The sequence below is a fragment of the Aptenodytes patagonicus genome, chromosome 25 (assembly GCF_965638725.1).
Source record: "Aptenodytes patagonicus chromosome 25, bAptPat1.pri.cur, whole genome shotgun sequence".
NCBI lineage: Eukaryota > Metazoa > Chordata > Aves > Sphenisciformes > Spheniscidae > Aptenodytes > Aptenodytes patagonicus.
The window spans coordinates 1,530,317-1,548,652 of NC_134973.1; the positions used below are offsets into that span (position 1 = coordinate 1,530,317).

The following is an 18,336-nucleotide window of genomic DNA, read 5'->3' on the forward strand; positions in this document are numbered from 1 at the left end:
GGTGTCTGCACCTTCTCCAGGGTCCCCCCACCCTGTGCTGCCTGGGGGTGAGCATCCCTGTGCCGAGCGGGGCACCCCGGGGGGGGGCAGCGGAGCCGCACGGGGAACGGGGTGAAGCAAGGAGGTGGGGTGATTCAGCGGGACACGCAGCCGGCCCCGTGCCTGGGCGAGCCGGGACAGGACGGGCACCGGCACGGCCCTCCCATGGGCGGGCAGCACCCCGGGGGGGTGCAGCGCCGAGCACCCCGCTGCCGGAGCCGTGTGCCCCCTGTCCCGGGGGGTCGAGCAGCCCCCGGCACCGAGGAGGCGCCGGGCACCCCCAGCCCAGTGCCCATGTGCAGCGCCGAGCACCGGCACGGCGGGAGCGGCGGGGATGGAGATGGAGATGGAGGAGGAGAAGGAGGAGGAGGAGGAGGAGGAAGGGCAGGAGGTGGGGCTGGAAGTGAAACCGATTTGGGGGGGTGGGGCGGGGCGGGCTCGTCATGTGAACGGCCGCATGCTCGGGCAGAAGTGGGTCAGCGGCGCCGCGGAGGGGCAGGTGCCAGAGCCGCCCGGTGCCTCCCGGTGCCTCCCGGTGCCGCCGCTCCCCGCCCCGCCGCAGGGACCCCCGCGCCGCCCCATGCGCCCCCCGGCGCGCTCCTGACCGCCGCCCGCCACGATGCGAGGTGAGTCCGGGGAGGGGGGTCTGGGGGCACCGTGGGGACCGCCCGGCTGCGGGGGGGGGGGGGGGGGGCAGCGGCAAAAGTTGTCCCCGGTGGGAGACGGGGGGGACCCCGCATCAGCCCCGCCGGAGGGGGACCCGGCGTCAGCCCGGCCGGGGACACGGGGGGGACCCGGCGTCGGCCCCGCCGGAGAGCGACAGGGTGGGGGGGACCCGGCATCGGCCCCGCCGGGGTCGGTCTGGCTCCTCCAGCCCCCCCTTTCATTAGGAACAGAATTCTTGTTTATTTTGCTTTGCTTTCCGACGCCGGCTTAGACCCGCTCGTAAGCTTTTCCTCGCACTAAACCCCTTAATCTCCTCTTCAATATGTTGCTCCCACCAGGGCTGGATTTATTGTGGGGTTTTTCCCCCTTTTCCCTCTCCCAGCGGTTTCGGGGGGGGGGGGGGTTTAGGGCCGGGCCGGTGCAGCCGGAGGGAGGCTCCTACGGGGACGGGCGAGGGACCGGCCGCAATTTCGGGTGCCCCTTATCCAGGGAAGGGGGTGAGTCGCCTGCCAGCGCCTGCCTGATTTTATCCGTTATTAAAGGCGATTCCTACTTTTCACCCGTCCGCTTTGCAAAGCAGGCGGTTGGGAGGAGGAGGATGGAGGGAGGGAGGGAGGAAGGCTCCGGCAGGACGATCCACCGGGGCCCGGTGATGGTGACGCAGCGGTGGCCGGACCCAGCTCTCCCCGTGCCTGTTCCCGACTGAGCTGCTGGGAGCACGGCTGGGACCTGACGCTGTGGGGTGGGATTTTTATCCCCTTTTAAAGCAGTTTTCCATCATCGCCTGCCGTGCCCGAGCCCTTCACCCCCGCCAGGACTTGCTTGTGCACGTCTTTAGGCTTGTTTTTTGGGTGGATGTGTTTAGGTGTAGTTTTGGGTGCAATATTTAGGTGCATTTTTGGGCGTACGTATGAGGATGTACATCTTCGAGCTCCTCAATTTGGTTTTTCTCCCTCCCTGGCGCGGCTGCGGGTGCTGCGGCTCTGCCAACCGCCGCACTCTTGTGTAATAGTGGGGCCAGGGCTGGGCGAGGGCGAGGCGAGCCCCCCGGGTCCCCTTCCCGCCCCGTGACATCCCGGGATTTCACCTTTATTAGTACGGAGGGAAGCATTAACGCCTGCCTAATTAATAACACCGCCTGGCTCTTATGTCGCACTTGCACAGCCGGCACCGGGCTTAATTAGCAACTGGGTGAACTTTTCCCTTTTTTTTAATTTTTTTTTCCCCTTTTCCCCCCCCAATTACTGTGCATTGGCCCTAGTTAAGGGCCAAACCCCCCTGATATCACACCATTTTCCCCCGTCGGGCGTTTTTCCTGCAGTCCCGCCCGGCGCAGGGTTCCCATCTCTCGCCGAAGCCCGAGCGCCTCATGGCGATGCCGAATCGGTTCAATCTCCGTTTTCTTCCCCCAAACCGCCTCCGCTCTGCCCCTTTTCCCGGGGGCCACAGCAGCTCCTCGCTCCTGTCCTTCCCCGCGCCGGGGCCGGGCGAGAGGCTTTGCCTTGTATAATCCTATAGGGTTTCCAACCCTCTTGCTCGCTTGTTTTGCAAGCGGCGTGGCAAGGAGCGTGCGGTGGCTCGGCAGCCTTTCCGACTTGTCCTAGTGACCTAGATCTGTCATTGGAAAAATCAGAGAGTGGAGGAGGAGCTTCCCTGCCCGTTTAGGCAGCGTGCTCATGCTGGCGCGGGCGAGGACAGCCGGCACCCATCGGCCCTCCCACACGACGGCTGTGCCCTGACCCGAGTACTGCGGGATGGGGATGGGGATGGATGTCTGTGCCCTTCGCCTCCCAAAAACAAGGTTGGAGGAGAAAGGTGGCCCCCAGCAGCGTGGGGTCCCAAGGGATCCAGCCAGGATTTGGGATCCTCGACCCTGATAACCCCGGGGAGCGGCAGCACCTGGAGAGGGAAAGCGCAGTGATGGGGAGAGGCTGCCACCCCTGGGGACAGGGACCAACGGGTTAACCCCACAGCCCAGCCATGCTGGCAGCATCCCCTGCCCGTCCTGCCCGTCCCTCCTCCCCATCGCGTTTAACTTTGAACTCGGCAGCGGCTATTTGGAGAGCTGCTAATGTCTAAATCGTGCCTGGTTTATTGGATGTGGTGAGCAGAGCCGCTCTCACTGCCTCTATTTAGCCCCATGGAGATAACTCCACCTCGATTTAGCTGCGGGTCCAGGGATCTCCCACCCCAGCCCGGTTTCTCCCCACCCCAGGCTGGCGGCAGGTCCCCTTCCCCGCCGCCGCACCTTTGCCACCCTCCTGCGCCAGCCAAAGTGCAAAGGGCTGTGTCCCACGCCGGCGGGGCTGGCCTTGGAGCGGTGCCATGCGGCACAGGAGCTGGTGAACCAGCGCAGCCGGGGCAGGAGCCGGGTGGCCGTGGGGGAGCCTCATCGCCCGCTGCTGCTTGTGGGTGAACTGCTTGCTACGATTTCCAAGCCGGGGACGTGCACTGCACCATGGGACAGGGAAAAAACAGCATGTTGCCAGGGATCGGGGCGGCTACGAAGCCACCGGCCACGTGGCCACCAGCGAAGGTGGCTGAGGGTCGCCCTGGGGCAGGGGGCGAGCAGCTGAGCCCTGTTCTGGCCCAAAGTTTCCAGGAAATCTCTGCTAATCAATTAAGAAACGGGCTCCCACCTCCAGCATCACAGCCCGGCACGGGGCCGGAGTTGCATAATTTAAATTTTCCTTATTGCCCACGTGGCCCCTGCCCGGTGCTGCCGGTGCCGCTGCGGCCTGGAACATCATGCCGGGGCCGTGCCAGCCTCATGCTGCAAACCGCCCCGGCCTCGCGCAGCCCCAGCCCGTTTGGGTTTACCCGCGGGACGCATGGATGGGGATGGGATTTGCCGGCGGTGATAGCTGAAATGCTGGGATGCTGGGGGACCCTGGGGCGCTGCAGCGCGGGAGCCTGTTTAAAAGCAAAACCAACAGCAGATGTAAAGGGGTGATTGTTCCTTTTATTTACTTATTTATTCCTCCTCCGCCCACCCCTACCCCACGGCCACCTTCCCAAAATAGAACGGTGGCTAATTGCTGTGGGGAAGCGCGGTGGCTCCTGGAGGGCGGGTGCAGCCGGGAGCAGCGCCGGGTCCTGGGGTCGGAGGTTGCCGCAGGGGACGAGGGAGTGGAGCCGGGTTTCGGGGCAGCGATGGGGAAGTGGGATGGCACCGTAAGTCCCTGCGTGTCCCCGTGCAGCCTGGACCCATCCTCCTCCCCCCCCGCTCTGGGTGCACCGCGGGGATGCTGAGCTGGAGGGGAGAGGACGGTGGTGGCAGAGCATCAGAGCATCCCCTGGCTGGGGCTGGGGAGAGGAGGGAGGGAGGGCTGCGGGGCTGCTGCTAATTACCGGAGGTGCCCATCCTGCGGCATCGATCGCGGCAGCGCGATGGGGCACAGACCTACTTTCCCAGCAGGTTCACCGGGTAATGAGCCAGGGCACCGGGGAAGCCGCCTGCCCCGGCTCTCGCCCCAGCAGCCGAGGGGGTATTTGGGGCAGGGACGGCCACAGGGACACGGAGCTGCTCGCCCCCCTGCCCTGGCAAGGGGCACCCAGGCCCTGGGGGTGGGTTTGCTCCCGTGGCCTCATGTGGCCCACGCAGGGGAGGGGGTGGCCGTATCCTGACCCCAGCCCCATGGGTTGAAGGGTGCGCGGGCTCGCCCCGGGGCAGTCTGCGCAGAGGGCTTTGCAGGGACCTGCCAGTGCCCCCCAAACACCACCCCCCCCAGGAGTCCTCACCCCTCAGCCAGGGGCACCCAGTCCCCATCGAGCCAGCTGGAGGTGGGGGGGGCAGCTCCAAAAATCCTCCAGCAGCAGCAGGGTCATGGCACATCCCGGGGCTCGGTGGGGTGCTGAGGGTTTTGGGGTGATCTCCCCCCAGCACCAAAATTATGCGGCTGAGGGGAGGGATGGGGGGAGGAGGAGGAGGATGGGGCCACCTGTGGCCCGTGCACCACAGAGGGAGGGTCCAGACCCCCGTGGCCGGATCCTGCAGGGCCTGCCTTGTTTTGGGGTGCAAGAGGGATGCCCGCCCTCGGGGCGGAGGCGATGGAGAGGAGGGTGTGCCGGTGCGGGAGGAAGGCCGAGTCTTGCTCCAGGGTGGGCGGCTCTGGCTCTGCCGAAACCACCGGAGCTGCCTGCCCAGTTCAGGGCAAGCGGTGCTGGGCTGGAGGGGACACACACGGCCGGGTCCGGGGGGTGACAGGGGACCCGGGGACTGTGCAGGGATGGACCTGTGTCCCCCACGGAGAGCTGCACCTTGGGGTGGCAAACGGGTGTCCCCAGCTCGAGGTATCACCCCAAAATGCCCCAAAGGCCCCATCCCCAGCGGCGGGAGGTTGGGGTGCAGCCGCGGCTCCGTCCTGGTGCGGCCGTGGCCGTGGGAAGGGTTAACAGCCGCGGCGTTACACAAGTGTGTGGGGCCACGGGCAGAAAGTGTGTCAGTGGGACAGGATGGCTCCAGCCGTGGGGCCACGCGCAGCCACCGGACCGGGGGCCAATTGCCGCCGGCACGGCCGAGCCCCATGGCCGGACGGTGCTGCGGTGCCGCTTACATAAAGGCTGGCCGGTGGCAGCGGGCTGGGAGTTGGGCAAGAAGTATTTACAGTGGGAGGAGAGCAAATACCACGGCCGGGACATTTTAATTGCCAGCTGGAGATTATTATTTATTTTTTTTAAAAGTGTTTTTTTTTTTTCCTGTCCCCTGTTTTAGCCCCGCCAGCCCCTGGGAGGAGTTTTGCTGCCTGCCCTCCCCCGGGCAGGGGGAAGGAATTCGCCTCCACCTAAATAAACCCCCCTTTTGCACAGTGTGGCCGATGCTCATGGGGTTGTGGTGGGAGGAGGAAGAGCCTAGTGCTCCGGTGGGGAAACTGAGGCACGGTGGGGGGGGAGGCCATGCCCGGGGTGTGGCATCTGCTGTGATATTTCCCCCCGATAGTGGTGAGATTTGGGGGATGCGGGGTGCCGCTGTGGCCACCCCACCAGCACCCACGTCCCTCCCCGTCCTGCTGGGTTTGCCCTAGGGGGATGTCCGGCCCGCGCGGGGATCCCGGGGGAGTCGTGGCCACAGCACAAGGGGATGCCGAAGGAGCCGGCGCGGTGATTCAGTCGAGGCTTACGAACAGAGAGGCAATTAAACGCTGTTCTGGGCTGTAATTGCCGTCACGCCGGGGTTACGGCCATATCTCCACGTCAGTTATTTGGGGCGAACGTCTTAGGAGCGGGTCAGGTGCCGGCTGTGGGCACGGCCATGTAATTAGCAGGATGCTAATTAGAGCCCGAAGAGGCTGCAGGCACACGGTGAGCGGTCAGGGCTTCTCCTTCACGGCATCTGGGGGTGATGCTCGGCTCCGGAGGAGCCAGGACAGCGTCGTCCCCACGTACCCTTAGCTCTGCCCACGCTGGTTACGGGCGTCTCTCGGGGGGCTCCCCTCCACCTGGGCCTGGGGGTGCGGGAGCAGGATTTGGCCATCAGCATCACACGAAGCCATCGCCATCGTTGGGAGCCGGCGAACGGCGTTCGGGGCCCCGTGGGTCGAGCGGAGCGGCACCCTCGGGCTCTGCTCGCTGCGTGCTGGCGGGTGCGAGGGCCGCGCTCAGCCCAGCTGTTTTGCCGAGTGCGCGGTGCCGGTAATTGCGGGGGGCCGGGAGTATCGGCCGCGGGCGTGAGGGCGCGGCACGCCGGCGATGCATCACCCCAGCGCTCCCGGCGGCTGCAATTACGTTGCATAACGAACCGACGCCGCTTCCTGCCGGGGGTGGCACCACCTCCCTGTGCCCCCCACGGTGCCACCACCTCCCTGCCATCGCCGCACTCCTCCCCAGGCGATAGGGACAGGGCGTTGGGGCGGGGAGGGGTCCCCACGGTTTGCAGGTTGCACCCCTCTCCGGCGGCACGGGCGAAGGTGGTGGTGAGAGCCGGGGAATTGGGGGGGGTGTCTCGGTCGTCGGAGCCCACTGGCAAGACGGGGGTGGCCGCACGTCGCCCTGCCAGTGCCTCCGTCCCCCCGCCAAAGGGGTGACCCCGGGGCTGCGATGCCAGTGCAGAGTCGGGGGGGGGGGGGGGGAGCTGGGACTGGAGGATGGGAAGATGCCCTGGCCATCCCTGCCTGCTCCCTGCCGGCCCCGGGTGGGTGGCTCTGCTGCCCCAGGCCCAAAAATACAGCAGAGGCACTGGCAGAGGCTTTGGGGAGGGGCAGGGGTGGGATGTGACCCCCTTGGGTCGGGAGGCACACGGCGACACAGCCCTGGGAGCAGCCCAGCTCGGCAGCCCTGGGAAGAGGGGGGCGAACCCCAAAATTGCCTGGTGTATTTGGAGCAGGAGCTGAGCAGCGAGTCAACGGATGGAGGAGGGATCTGTCCCTCCGCTTGCACCCGGACTTGAGGCAAGTCCTTCCCCCATATGGCTGGGAGCAAATCTGCCCCAGGGGGGGACCGATGGCATCCCCAGGGGACCGATGGCAGCCCGGCTGCGCCGCTGCACGGCGAGGCTCAGTCCAGCCTCCCCCAAAGCAGCGAGGGACCCCGGGGCACCGCTGGGTGCCGGGGGTGCAGGCGGTGCTGGCCGAGCACCGGGGCTTGTCACCCACAGAGGTGGCTGGCAGCAAGCCACAAAACATGTCCCTTGACCAGAATCGGTTGCTCCCAGGGGAGGAGAGAGGCAGAAGGGAATTACCCGAGCCGGGGATTTGCACAGGCCCAGGAGATTTGAAATAACCATAATCTGGCCGCGGGGGTTATTTTGGCGCGGTGGCGGCTGCCCAGCACCCTTGAGAGCGACGCCAGGCTGAGCCTGGCCAGGGGGCGCGGGGGCTGGAGCGGGGATTAGAGGGTGCAGAGATGCCGGGAGGCACGTACGAGTCCCGGGGGTGCCCCGCGTCTGTGTGTGTGTGTCCCCCCCCCCCGGTGCGCGCGGGGCGGGCAGGGCCGGCCCAGATCTGGGGCAGCTGGAAAATGAGGAGGACGAAGCCTATTAGCAGCTCAGTGCCAGCGAAGCAGAAGCGGGGAGGGAAGCGGATTTGCGGGGGGAAGGGGGCCGGGACCTTGAGCCAGCGATGGCTATATCGGTCCTGGCTTTTCTAAGGAGCTGCCAAGGGGGGGGTCGGGGGCCCCCCGGCCCTTCTGCTTGGGCCAGACCCCCAGCAGGACAGCGTCCATGGCTGCAGGGACAGGGATGGTCCCTGTGCCGAGGATGTCCCTGTCTGTGGTGCCCCCGCAGTGTGCACACACTGGTTGAAAAATAAGGGGAGTGATTCCAAAACGGGGTCCCGGGCAGGCTGGTGCACAAACATGCTGTACTCTTGTAGCTCAAAGGGCTTTTCTGCCCGTCTCTTGGTGCTGGAGAGGATGGGGGAGCACATGGGGGTACCCCATGCCCTGCAAGGGCCTTTTTGGGGTCCTCTCTGAGGCACAAGCATCCTTGCGGGGGTCTGTGGGAAGGGCTGAGCTGATGGCCGGTCCAGATCTCGTGCTTCGGTTTCCCCAGCTGCCGAGCAGGGCTGCAGCTGTCACGGAGAGAGGGCCGTCTCCCTCGTTCGGTTCGGCGGCGGCCATCATTAACCACCGTGGTTTTCCCCCTTTTTCCTCTCCGCCGCAGCCCAAATCGAAGTGATCCCATGCAAGATCTGCGGAGACAAGTCCTCGGGGATCCACTACGGTGTTATCACCTGCGAAGGCTGCAAGGTGAGCCCAGGGATGCCCAGGGACGGGTGCCAGCGGGCGGGCAGCCACGGGGGCTAGCATCCCGCCGGGCGCTTTTTCCAACGCCTCCCCGTCCCATGCAGGGTTTTTTTCGGAGGAGCCAGCAGAACAACGCCAGCTACTCCTGCTCCCGGCAGAGGAACTGCCTGATCGACCGCACCAATCGCAACCGCTGCCAGCACTGCCGCCTGCAGAAATGCCTGGCGCTGGGCATGTCCCGCGATGGTGAGTCGTGCCCTGGGGACCCCAGGAGCCCGTCCGCTCCTCCTTGGAGTGAGTTGGGCCATCGGGGCCGGAGCTGCTTCTCCCGTGAGGCCAGCCCGGGGAAAGGAGGGGTTTGGGGAGCAAGAAATGCTTTTGCATTTTCCACGGGAAAATTTAAATTGATTCTGTTCCATTTGACCCAGGGTCAGTCTGGGGCAGGGGGCGCATCCGACGGGGCCCCTGTCCCGCTCAGGGCTCATACACCCCCAAACCACGCGCTCCCCCAGGAGCAGGGACCCTTCCCAGGGCAGGCGGGTGGTCGCGGCTGCCGCTCTGCGGGGGCGAAGCTGCCCTGACGCAGCCGGCATCTCCTCCCCGGGCAGCGGTGAAGTTCGGCCGCATGTCGAAGAAGCAGCGGGACAGCCTCTACGCCGAGGTGCAGAAGCACCAGCAGAGCCAGGAGCAGAGCGGCGGTGCCAAGGATGAGCCCGAGCCCCTGAGCCGCGTCTACACCACCAGCGTCAGCAGTGGGCTCTCGGACCTGGACGACATCTCTACGCTGTCGGACGGGCTCCTCTTCGACTTCCCCCTCACCCCCGATGGCAGCAGCACCTACTACAACCTCGACCTGCTCGCCTCGGCGCAGCCCTCGCCCGACCAATCCAGCCTGGACATGGCCGATGCCACGCTCATCAAGCAGGAGTCCATCTACGAGCTGATGCTGGAGCCAGCCCTGTTCGCGCACGGCGCGCTGGAGGGCGGCCAGCTGGCTGCCGATATTTCCATCCTCGAGATTGGTGAGCATTGGCGCCGTCCCGGCGCGATGCCGGGCACGCACGGGGCTTGCAGCCCCGGGGATGGTGTTCGGTGCAGCCCTGGGTGCCCACGCAGCGCCGGGCACGCTCACAGCGAGGGACCGACCCAGCCTCGGCTCTCGGAGCAGCCCCAAGCCCATCCCCTCCTCCAGGCTGAGCACTGATGGAGCTCGGTGCACCTGAGGTCGTGTGGGGCGTCCCCCGCTCTGCCCCGGGGACAGCCCCCGATGCCCCACCTGTCCTCAGATCCCTGTGACATCGCGTGTGAGCCCCTCTGCCCCTCCAGCCCCCAGCAGCCCCACAGGACGCCCGGGAGGGGACGATGTCGGGGTGTGGGGACAGAGGGGCCGGTGGGGTCCCCGGGACTCATCACCTGCTGCCCTCGCCTTGCAGACCGGGTGGCTCAGAATGTGGTGAAGTCGCACCTGGAGACGTGCCAGTACACGACGGAGGAGCTCAAGCGCCTGGCGTGGAGCCTCTACTCCCCCGAGGAGGTCCGCACCTTGCAGAGCAAGGTGAGAGCCGCTGCCACGGCCCCCCCGGCTCCCCGCCACGGCCAGAGCCACCGCAGCCCTCGGCAAGGGCCACCGTTGTCTCCCAGGGCTGCGCCGAGGCAGGGAGGAAGGCGAGGAGGATGAGGGGGGTCTTTCGGTGCTTTGGGAGCTGCAAAAGCCCCGCTGGGGAGGATGTGGGGGTGTAGGTGGCAGGTCATGTCCCAGGTGTCCCAGTGCCACCACCCCCCGTGGGTGGCACAGCACCTGGGTCCCTTCCCTGCCCTGTGCAGTGGGGACAGGAGGGACAGCGGAGCCAGGGTGATGTGGTGGCAGCAAACCCCAGGTGACGGGGTGGCAGCGAGCCCTAAGGGACATCCCCACTGTGTTGGCAGAGCTGCGAGGCCATGTGGCAGCAGTGCTCGCTGCAGATCTCCAACGCCATCCAGTACGTGGTGGAGTTTGCCAAGCGCATCGACGGCTTCATGGAGCTCTGCCAGAACGACCAAATCATCCTCCTGAAAGCCGGTAAGAGCGGGGGACCCTGCCGTCCCCCTCGCGTCCCTGCCGTCCCCCTCGCGTCCCCAACGCCTCTCCCGAGCGTCAGCCATGGTGCCAAAGGCAAATCCCATCTTTTCTCTCAGCTAGTGCTTTCCTTTCTGGATCTCCCCTCCCTCACTGCCCCGGTTGCCCCCGGGCTCGACATCGGTGCTCGGTGAGCAGGTACCGGGCTGGAAGGAGTTTAAGGTCATTTTTAAAGGCGATGGTATAGAGAAGGACGCGGGGAGTGGCTGCCCCAGGCAGAGGCTTTTCTCCATGGTCACCCTCAACCAAATGTCACCCAGAAACCAGGAAGGAAACGAGCACAGCGGGTTTTCCCTCAAGAAAAGGGGTGCCAAACCCAAAGGGGAGCAGGGAGGGAGAAGAGGAAAGGATTGGCCTCTTCTCCCAGCAAGAGACTGGGAAGAAGAGGACAACGGCAGCGCACACCCGTGTCCCCCACCCTTCCGTCTGCCCGAGCCGGTGACACTGTGCCCAGGCGAGGAAGCTGAATGTGCAAAAGCCCCAAAATGCCAAAAAAGGTGGAAAAGCTGTGCAGTTTCTAAACTTTCGGGGCTGGGGAGCTGAGAGCCTCACCCAGCACAGGGGATGTGTGCCAGCGTCCCGGCAGGGTGCTCTATCCCGAAGCCAGAGTTGGCTGTGCCTGACACGCTGGAGTTTAACTCATTCTTTCATTTCTTCCTTCCATTTGCTTTTTATTTATTTTGTTTTCACCCTCTCCTCTCTCGGTGCTCAACCATGACCTCGGTCAATCTCTGTGTCCGGCTGCGAATGCCTGGATAATATTTCCCTTTGGTGAAATATTGTGGTCGCAATTGGAAACCTAAAAAAAAAAAAAAACCCAACCCCGAACCCAAATTGGATTTATTGGAATAACCATTCTGCTCTTGGGAATGAACAATTTGGACTTCAAACTTGCACTGGGGGCTTTCCTCTTTCTTACATTTGGTCCTGGGATGATGGAAACCCCCCTGCCCTGCCCTGCCCTGCCCTCTCTCTGCCTACATCAGGTTGCCTCGAGGTGCTCCTAATCCGCATGATCCGTGCGTTCAACCCCTTGAACAACACCGTCCTCTTCGAGGGGAAGTTTGGCGGCGTGCAGATGTTCAAGTCGCTCGGTAAGAGCCCCTTCGCTGCGCCTCTCTTGGGGCTCTCCTCTCCTTTCGACACCCGGACGGGGCTGGGGTTTGCAGCCAGGTGAAATGCAGCATCCCTGCGGCGGGGCTAAATCCCTGGGGCACGGGAGGGGGCGAGACTCACCTGTGTTCGCTCCCGCTGGGATCGGGTTGATGTGCGCTGTGGTTGGGACCTGCTTTCCGCTCCAGCCCGAAGCCCAGCCATGCCGGGCATCCTCTGCTGGGGACACCCCCTTTACCCCTCTCTTCTCCCAAAAGCTTTCCGAGCCCCGGGTGCCGCTGGGGTCGGCCAGTGGGTGGGATTGTGGGGGTGCCGCTGGGCAGTGCGGAGCCGTGACGTCCCCCTCTTCCCCGCTGTCCCCCACATCAGGCTGCGACGACCTCATCGGCGCCGTCTTCGAGCTGGGGAGGACCCTGTGCCGTCTGCAGCTGTCGGACGAGGAGCTCGCCCTCTTCACCGCCGCCGTCCTGCTCTCCCCCGGTACGGAGGGGCTGTGAGGGGGACGCGGCAGCTGGGACTGGCCAGGGAGGGGGGGGTCTCATGCCAAAGCTGCGGAGAACTGACCCGTAAATCTCAGCACTGCTGGATGATTTAAGTTATTCCCAGGAAAGGAGGTTGGGGTAAAAACGCATCTAAAAATGCACAAAACGCATCTGCCAAAATTCCTCGGTGGGAGGAGGAGCTGCATCCCCCACAGCAGACTGGGGGGGGGGGGGGGGGGGGGTGGAGAGGGGCTGCCTGGCTGTGCCACTGACCCCAAAAACATCCCAGAGGGCGGGAAGGATTAAAAGAGCAGGAGGCCACCACACCGTGTCGGGGGAGACCCCCGTGGCGGCCCTGACCCGGCCACCCGCTGTCTCCCGTAGATCGCCCGTGGCTGACCGAGTCCAAGAAGGTGCAGAAGCTCCAGGACAAGATCTACGTGGCCCTGCAGCACGAGATCCAGAAGAAACACTCCGCCGAGGACAAGCTCTCGAAGGTAGCGGCGCTGCCTGCGTGCGGTACGGGGAGCCCGGCCGGGGCACGGCACGTGTGCCACGGGGAGATGTCTGAACCGGTGGATGTGGCTGTGCTGCAGCTCATTAGCCACGCGCGGGCGTTTTTTTGGGGGGCCGAGCCCTGGGACTTGTTGAAGGAGAAATTCTCTTTCCAAGGGCCGCGCATCTCTGTCGCGGTGCAGGCGGAGGCAGCCGCGCCGTAGGCAGCCCCACGCCGCTGAGCCCGGCGGTGCATTGGGCAGTGGGGGTTTGGGGCAAAAGGAGCCGTTTCAGGAACGCTTTGGGCACGACAGAGCTGGGACGGGGATGGGGGGCACTGAGGGGCTCCTCGCGCCCTCCCAGGCGCTGGTTTTCCTGCGGAAAGATGAGGGTTTGGAGGCAAGGCCACGTTGCTGCTAGGCTGCCCGAAGGTGGGGGGTGTCCTCTGGTGCTCCCGGCACCGGGCTGAGCCAGTGGTCACCAAACCCACCGGCTTGTCCCCAGGGGAGGGGGAACGGTGGTGCGAGGGATGCTGGCCGGGAACCGAGTGGTCACTGGTTCCAGCTCCTCCTTTCCCCGCAGATGGTTTCCAAGCTGCCCTTGATGAAGACCATTTGCAACCTGCACCTGGACAAGCTGGAATTTTTCCGTCTCCTGCACCCAGAAACCGCCATGAACTTCCCACCCCTCTATAAGGAGGTCTTCAACTCGGAGCTTCAGTACAGCGACCCACGGGAGAGCTAAGGCTGGGAGCCACCGGCCCCCTTCGAGTTCCCCAAAATTCGGAGATGAACTAAACCTCAGAGGTTTTGGGCAGTTTATTTAAATCAAATAATCAAACTCAAGAGAACCTGGGGGGCTGGGGTATCTCCCTGGCCCCGTTTCCTCGCTGTGGATTGCAATAGCTCTTGAATGTAAAGCACCTTGAAGGAAAAAGCAAACGGACTTTGCCATACCAGTGAAATGAATGTGAAATCTCCGCTCGGGAGAGGAGATGCTCCTGGCGGTGGTAAGGGACTGACTCCCCCCCCGCAGTGCACGGATCCAGGGGAGCGCACACCACGCACAGGCCGCCGCGCTCACGGCACGGCCCTTCCCACCGTCCTGGCTGCACTCTCCATCTCTGATTTTTAATTTTTTTTTTTTTTTTAGTTGTTATTTTTATTTTACTTTTTTTACCCAAACACAGGGCATGGGATAAAGAAGGGGCAATGCAGACTCGGCCGGATAGGGGTGAGCCAGGCCAGTGGGGGCAGCTTTGGGCTCCCGGCTGGAGCCAAGGAGAGGGCGAAGGCAGAGCCTTTGCTTTATTCCTTCTCCCACCGGGCAGGAGGTGACCTCAGGAGCTCGGCAAAGAAAGACCCAGCTGTGGCCCGGGGGGGGGGGGGATTCAGCACAGGATTTCCCCGTGGAGGAGGCTGGTTCAAGGGAAAGGATGCCCAACACGGTGGGGGAGAAGCTTTGCAGGGTCTCCATGCCCTCTGTCATGGCATTTTCCCAAATGCCCGGCCAACTCCCCATCCAGCTGGCCGACCGCCTGGCTTTTCGGAGCCGATTCGGCAGGTCCGCCCGCCTCGTGCCACCTTTCCGCATCCCGAGCGCTTCTCGAAGAGGGGCTTTGCCCTTGCAACTGTGGCCAAATCCCAGCTCCCGGCTGCTCCACAGCAGAGGCAGCCGCAGGCGTTGGTGCAGGCGCCGGGGCTCGGTGCCTGTCCCCGTGCATCGTCGCAGGCAGTGGCTCTTTGGGTGCCGGCTGTCGTGTGTAGTTTTCTTATCGAGACCGTTAAAACTGTCCCGTGGCTCAGCACCCAGAGGAGGTTTTGTGGCCTTTCCTCTGCCCAACCCGCAGCCGGTCCTGCTGCCGGGTCCCCGCTTCCCACGCCGGGACTGCCAGGAGCGCCGCCGCCGCGGCTGCTGTCACAGGTTGAGTTGGACCCAGGCTTTTCTCCTGAAGGAGCTCTTTAGAACTGTTATTTTGGGGTTTGCTCTCTATTTAGCAGGACCCGGGAGCCTTTTAGGGGGAGAAACTGCCCGTTGGGGTCAAGGGGAAGCGAAAGTTCCTTATTCCTTCCCCAGGAAGTCGCGGTGTGGTCGGGACCTGCTGCTCCGAGCTTAGGAGGCTCAAAAGGTGAAGAAGGGATGGATTTGTGGGGCGATGCTGCGATAGCACGCAGCCGGCGGGGTCGCTTGAGGGACTCTATGGCCAGGCCCTGCAGATGATTTTTCCGTCCCTGTTCCTGCTCCTCCTGCAGCGAACGCCAAAAGCTACAAGGGAAAAACCAGCTCCGAGGCAGCCCCAGTTTCTGCTGACAAAGGGCTAAAATTCCAAGCCCCTTCCCGCTTCATGTTGATTTCTCGTGCGTCCGACCCCGTCCTCCAGCAGCTCGGATCATCCCCGAGCGTGAGCCGAAGACCTTCAGTTCCATAATTGCACCCCTTAAACTAAACGAGCAGCTTTCTTAGCGATGGTAAGGGATATTCGTGCTTTCGGTTAAAAGACCTCCTAGGGAAGACCATGGACCAACCTCGACCAGGGAAGAGTCGCCAGGAAGCCGACGGGGTTTCTGCTTCGGTGTAAGGCAGAGAAAAACTTGGGACCATGCCACTCCCCGGCAGCTGCCGTCCGCCACATACAGCCGTGCGCTTTCTGGTTTTGCTAACCGCCGTCTGAGCCGCTTCTTGGAGCCTATCTGAGTTTCGTCAGCCTTGTTTTTCTCCCCGATGGCGTTAGAGCCCAGGTCTCCGGTGAAGGCTGGCGGCCCCATGCGATGTTGAGTGCCAACGCGTCGTTCTCCAGCGCAGCGTTCGCCGGGGCGGGGATGCGCAGTGCTTGCTTCCTGCCCTCTCGGATCCTAAAGCTTTGACAGAAGTGAGAAGTCAGTGCTGCCTTTTTCGTCTATAGGGTTGTGCCTTTTTTTTTTTTTTTGAAGCATCATCTCCGACAGCACCGTTCACTTCCCGGCTCCTCTCTGTGGGGGAAAAGCACTCGAGAAAATGAATGTGCTTTGCGGTGGGGGCTCTCGCCCTCCGTTCCTGCAGGGCAGCAGCGCTCCCTTTCTCGGAGGAAACAGCCGCGGGTGTTTTGAAATGTTTTTTGGGGAAAAAAAGAAGCACACACCCTTATTTACGTCCTCGGTATTCGTCAGCCAACGTGCACCAATGGTCAACGTCACTGTTTTCATTTCATCTGGCAAAGAAACCAAGAAAGCACCTTAAATCAGGAAAAGACCGAGCCCTTGCCACTGGTTGCGTTTTTCCGGCTTACGACACAGCATCCATCTCACGGGAGAGATTTTGGATTCCGAGCAACAAAAGCCCCCGTGGGAATCTAGGGAAGACTTGAAGTATTTAACACGTGTAACTCAACCTGCCAAACTGCGGGAACCTGCACTTTTAAGTTCTCTTTAAAGGAACTGACTTGTCGATTAAATGATTTCTCGGGAGGGGATAAGTGATTAAACGTCGATTCAAATGATTTCTTGCCTGGGACGGGCGGCGCGCGTCGAAAGGGATGGCAAGGGCGCGCCGAACCCCCCGCGGCACCTCTGCTGTCTGCAGCCTCTGCTTTCGGCTCGCCTGAATACGTAGGGCAGCGGTGGCAGTGCCAAGGTCCCTCATGCTCCCTCTGTGCCACCAAGAGACAGCTGCTCGGCAGAGCCAGGCATCGAGCTTGTAGGGAACGGGCGAGCGAAACAGCCCAGGCAGAAACGCCCGAAAAAGGGAGGTGTCCGCTCTCCCCTGCGCTGGAGCTGTGTGTGGGGCCGGCGGAGGTGACGCACGGGAGCCCCGAGACCCCCCCCCGACTCGTTTCGATGCTGGGGTCCTCGGCGTCTCGGAGACGTTTCCGTCCCACCGGCCGCGAGACGTTTTGCTGCTTTATTTTCAAACGGACCTCGGCAGCGGTCCCCCTGCGCGGGGCGACCTCGGCCGCGAGGGATTGCTCTTTTCCGGATGAAGATTAATTTTGTGTTTGTTTGTTTGCTCTGGCAGTTTAGCTGAGTGTGCATTTCCACCTCCAGAACCCTCACACTGTGTATAAAAACGGATAAAATATATATAATATATATTCTTGTGAATGTTGGTGCAAAAGAGAAAAATATATAACGTTTCAGTCGGTTTTACGTTATTTTTTATCTATATGAATGAAAGGAAGAAATGGAAAACATTTTTTTCCATTTACCACCCTCCACACACCCCTACCTGTAGATACCGACAGGTTTTATGGAAACGTTTTACTTTTTAGATTTAGGAACATGCTTCTGTTCTCATTGAATGTTCTGTCTTGTAAGATTGTAATTTCTATTTTTTTAAAGAAAAGAAAATAACTAAATAAAATTTCCTCTTTCCGACCAGTCAGCTAGGAAGGGAGGGCAGGGGAGGGAGAACTGTTTATTTAAGGACAAAAGCATTGTCTGAATTTTTCATGACATTAAATAAAAAGTAATATAATGTATGGACAAAAAGCTTTTTATTGAGGTGTATTCTATAGCTAGGTAGATGGATATTGCGCAAAATTTACAGGGAGAAAAATAAAGTCTGTTTTACAAGGTAAAAAAAAAATAACAACGTTGGAAATAGTGACTGTGATTCCAAATTTTAGCAGAGGGTGAGACTGGAAGCGAAGCCCTCAAAGTCACAGAAAAGCCTTTCGTTTCTGCAGCGGGCTCAGGACCGAGCTGTACCAGGAGCCCCGATCCAGGGCAGGATTTGGACACGAGGCTAGATTTTTGGACGTGGTGTCATTGGGTCGCTTAAAGGCAGGCGCACACGGGGAAGGACCCCGAGATCTGGGAAGGGGCTTCGTCTGGGAAACCTCTGTTCAGACACCACCAAGCTGAGGACAGTGACCGCACCTGGCAGTACCGGGGACACGTTTCAGGGCAGGGGGTACGTGGATTCCTTTTCAAACGGTACCCGGTCCTAGGAGGGAGGGAAGGAAGATAACGCGCCCTGGATGCAAGGGCTCCTCTCCGTCAGGACGCGGGTGGTTCAAAGGTGTCGCTGGGTATCAAGCGTGCAGATCTCGCCTTCGTTTCCCCCTTCCGCTTCCCCTGAAAAATCTCACCTGGGTGCACGCTCCCTGCTCCCTGCGCAAACCCGGAGCAGTTGTGTCCCCCGGCAGCAGCAGCTGAACTGTCCGGGAGCTCTGGAGCCGGGAAAAACGATGAAAAGGGGTTCCTCGTACCAGCGGGGTCAGTAAATCCCAGGGTCTTGCCTCACCGGCTGCCCAGCCGCTACCGCTCTGCCACTCCCAGGAGGCAGCACGCGTCCTCCTTCACGCTTCCCACCTGCGGAGTTCAGATATTGCGGGATAAAACCTGGCTGCTAGCGAGGGCCAGGAACAGCCAGAAACACGGCACGGCTCGTGGAGGCACGGGGAAGGGTTATCATCCCGTTCGGAGCGGGAGGGAGCCGAGCTGGGGCGGCCGGGACTGCGGGAGCACGCAGGGACCAGCCGGAGCTGCGGCAGCGATGCGGGCGTAGCAGCCCATGGCCCCGCCAAGCTGCCGCACACTGGCACGTTTATTTGGTTTTCCTTTTTAAAAAGATGTCTTTTTCCACAAAAATCACGTTTCTTCATTTTTTTTTGGGGGGGGGGAAATAAACAAAGCATGGGAAATTAGTTAAAAAACTCCTTGCAAAGAGCTACTCTTTAAACAAAACACTTTTAGGAGAAACTGCCTTTCAGTTCCAGGGGAGATGCTGGGAACTGGCGAGAGGAGCGTTGACATCCGCAGCCCGCGG

The 18,336-nt window shown here is 62.1% G+C and overlaps 1 protein-coding gene across 1 annotated transcript; it reads left to right on the forward strand.

The window, feature by feature from the left end:
• The first annotated feature begins 540 nt into the window (after nt 1-540).
• LOC143170747 (nuclear receptor ROR-beta-like) lies at nt 541-17,157 on the forward strand. Its single transcript, XM_076359284.1, has 10 exons — nt 541-665; nt 8,303-8,388; nt 8,490-8,631; nt 8,994-9,407; nt 9,819-9,940; nt 10,312-10,444; nt 11,488-11,595; nt 11,984-12,094; nt 12,481-12,593; nt 13,174-17,157. The coding sequence occupies exons 1-10, from the start codon at nt 659-661 to the stop codon at nt 13,333-13,335; spliced, it is 1,398 nt and encodes a 465-aa protein (XP_076215399.1). The 5' UTR covers nt 541-658; the 3' UTR covers nt 13,336-17,157.
• The last annotated feature ends 1,179 nt before the right edge of the window (nt 17,158-18,336 follow it).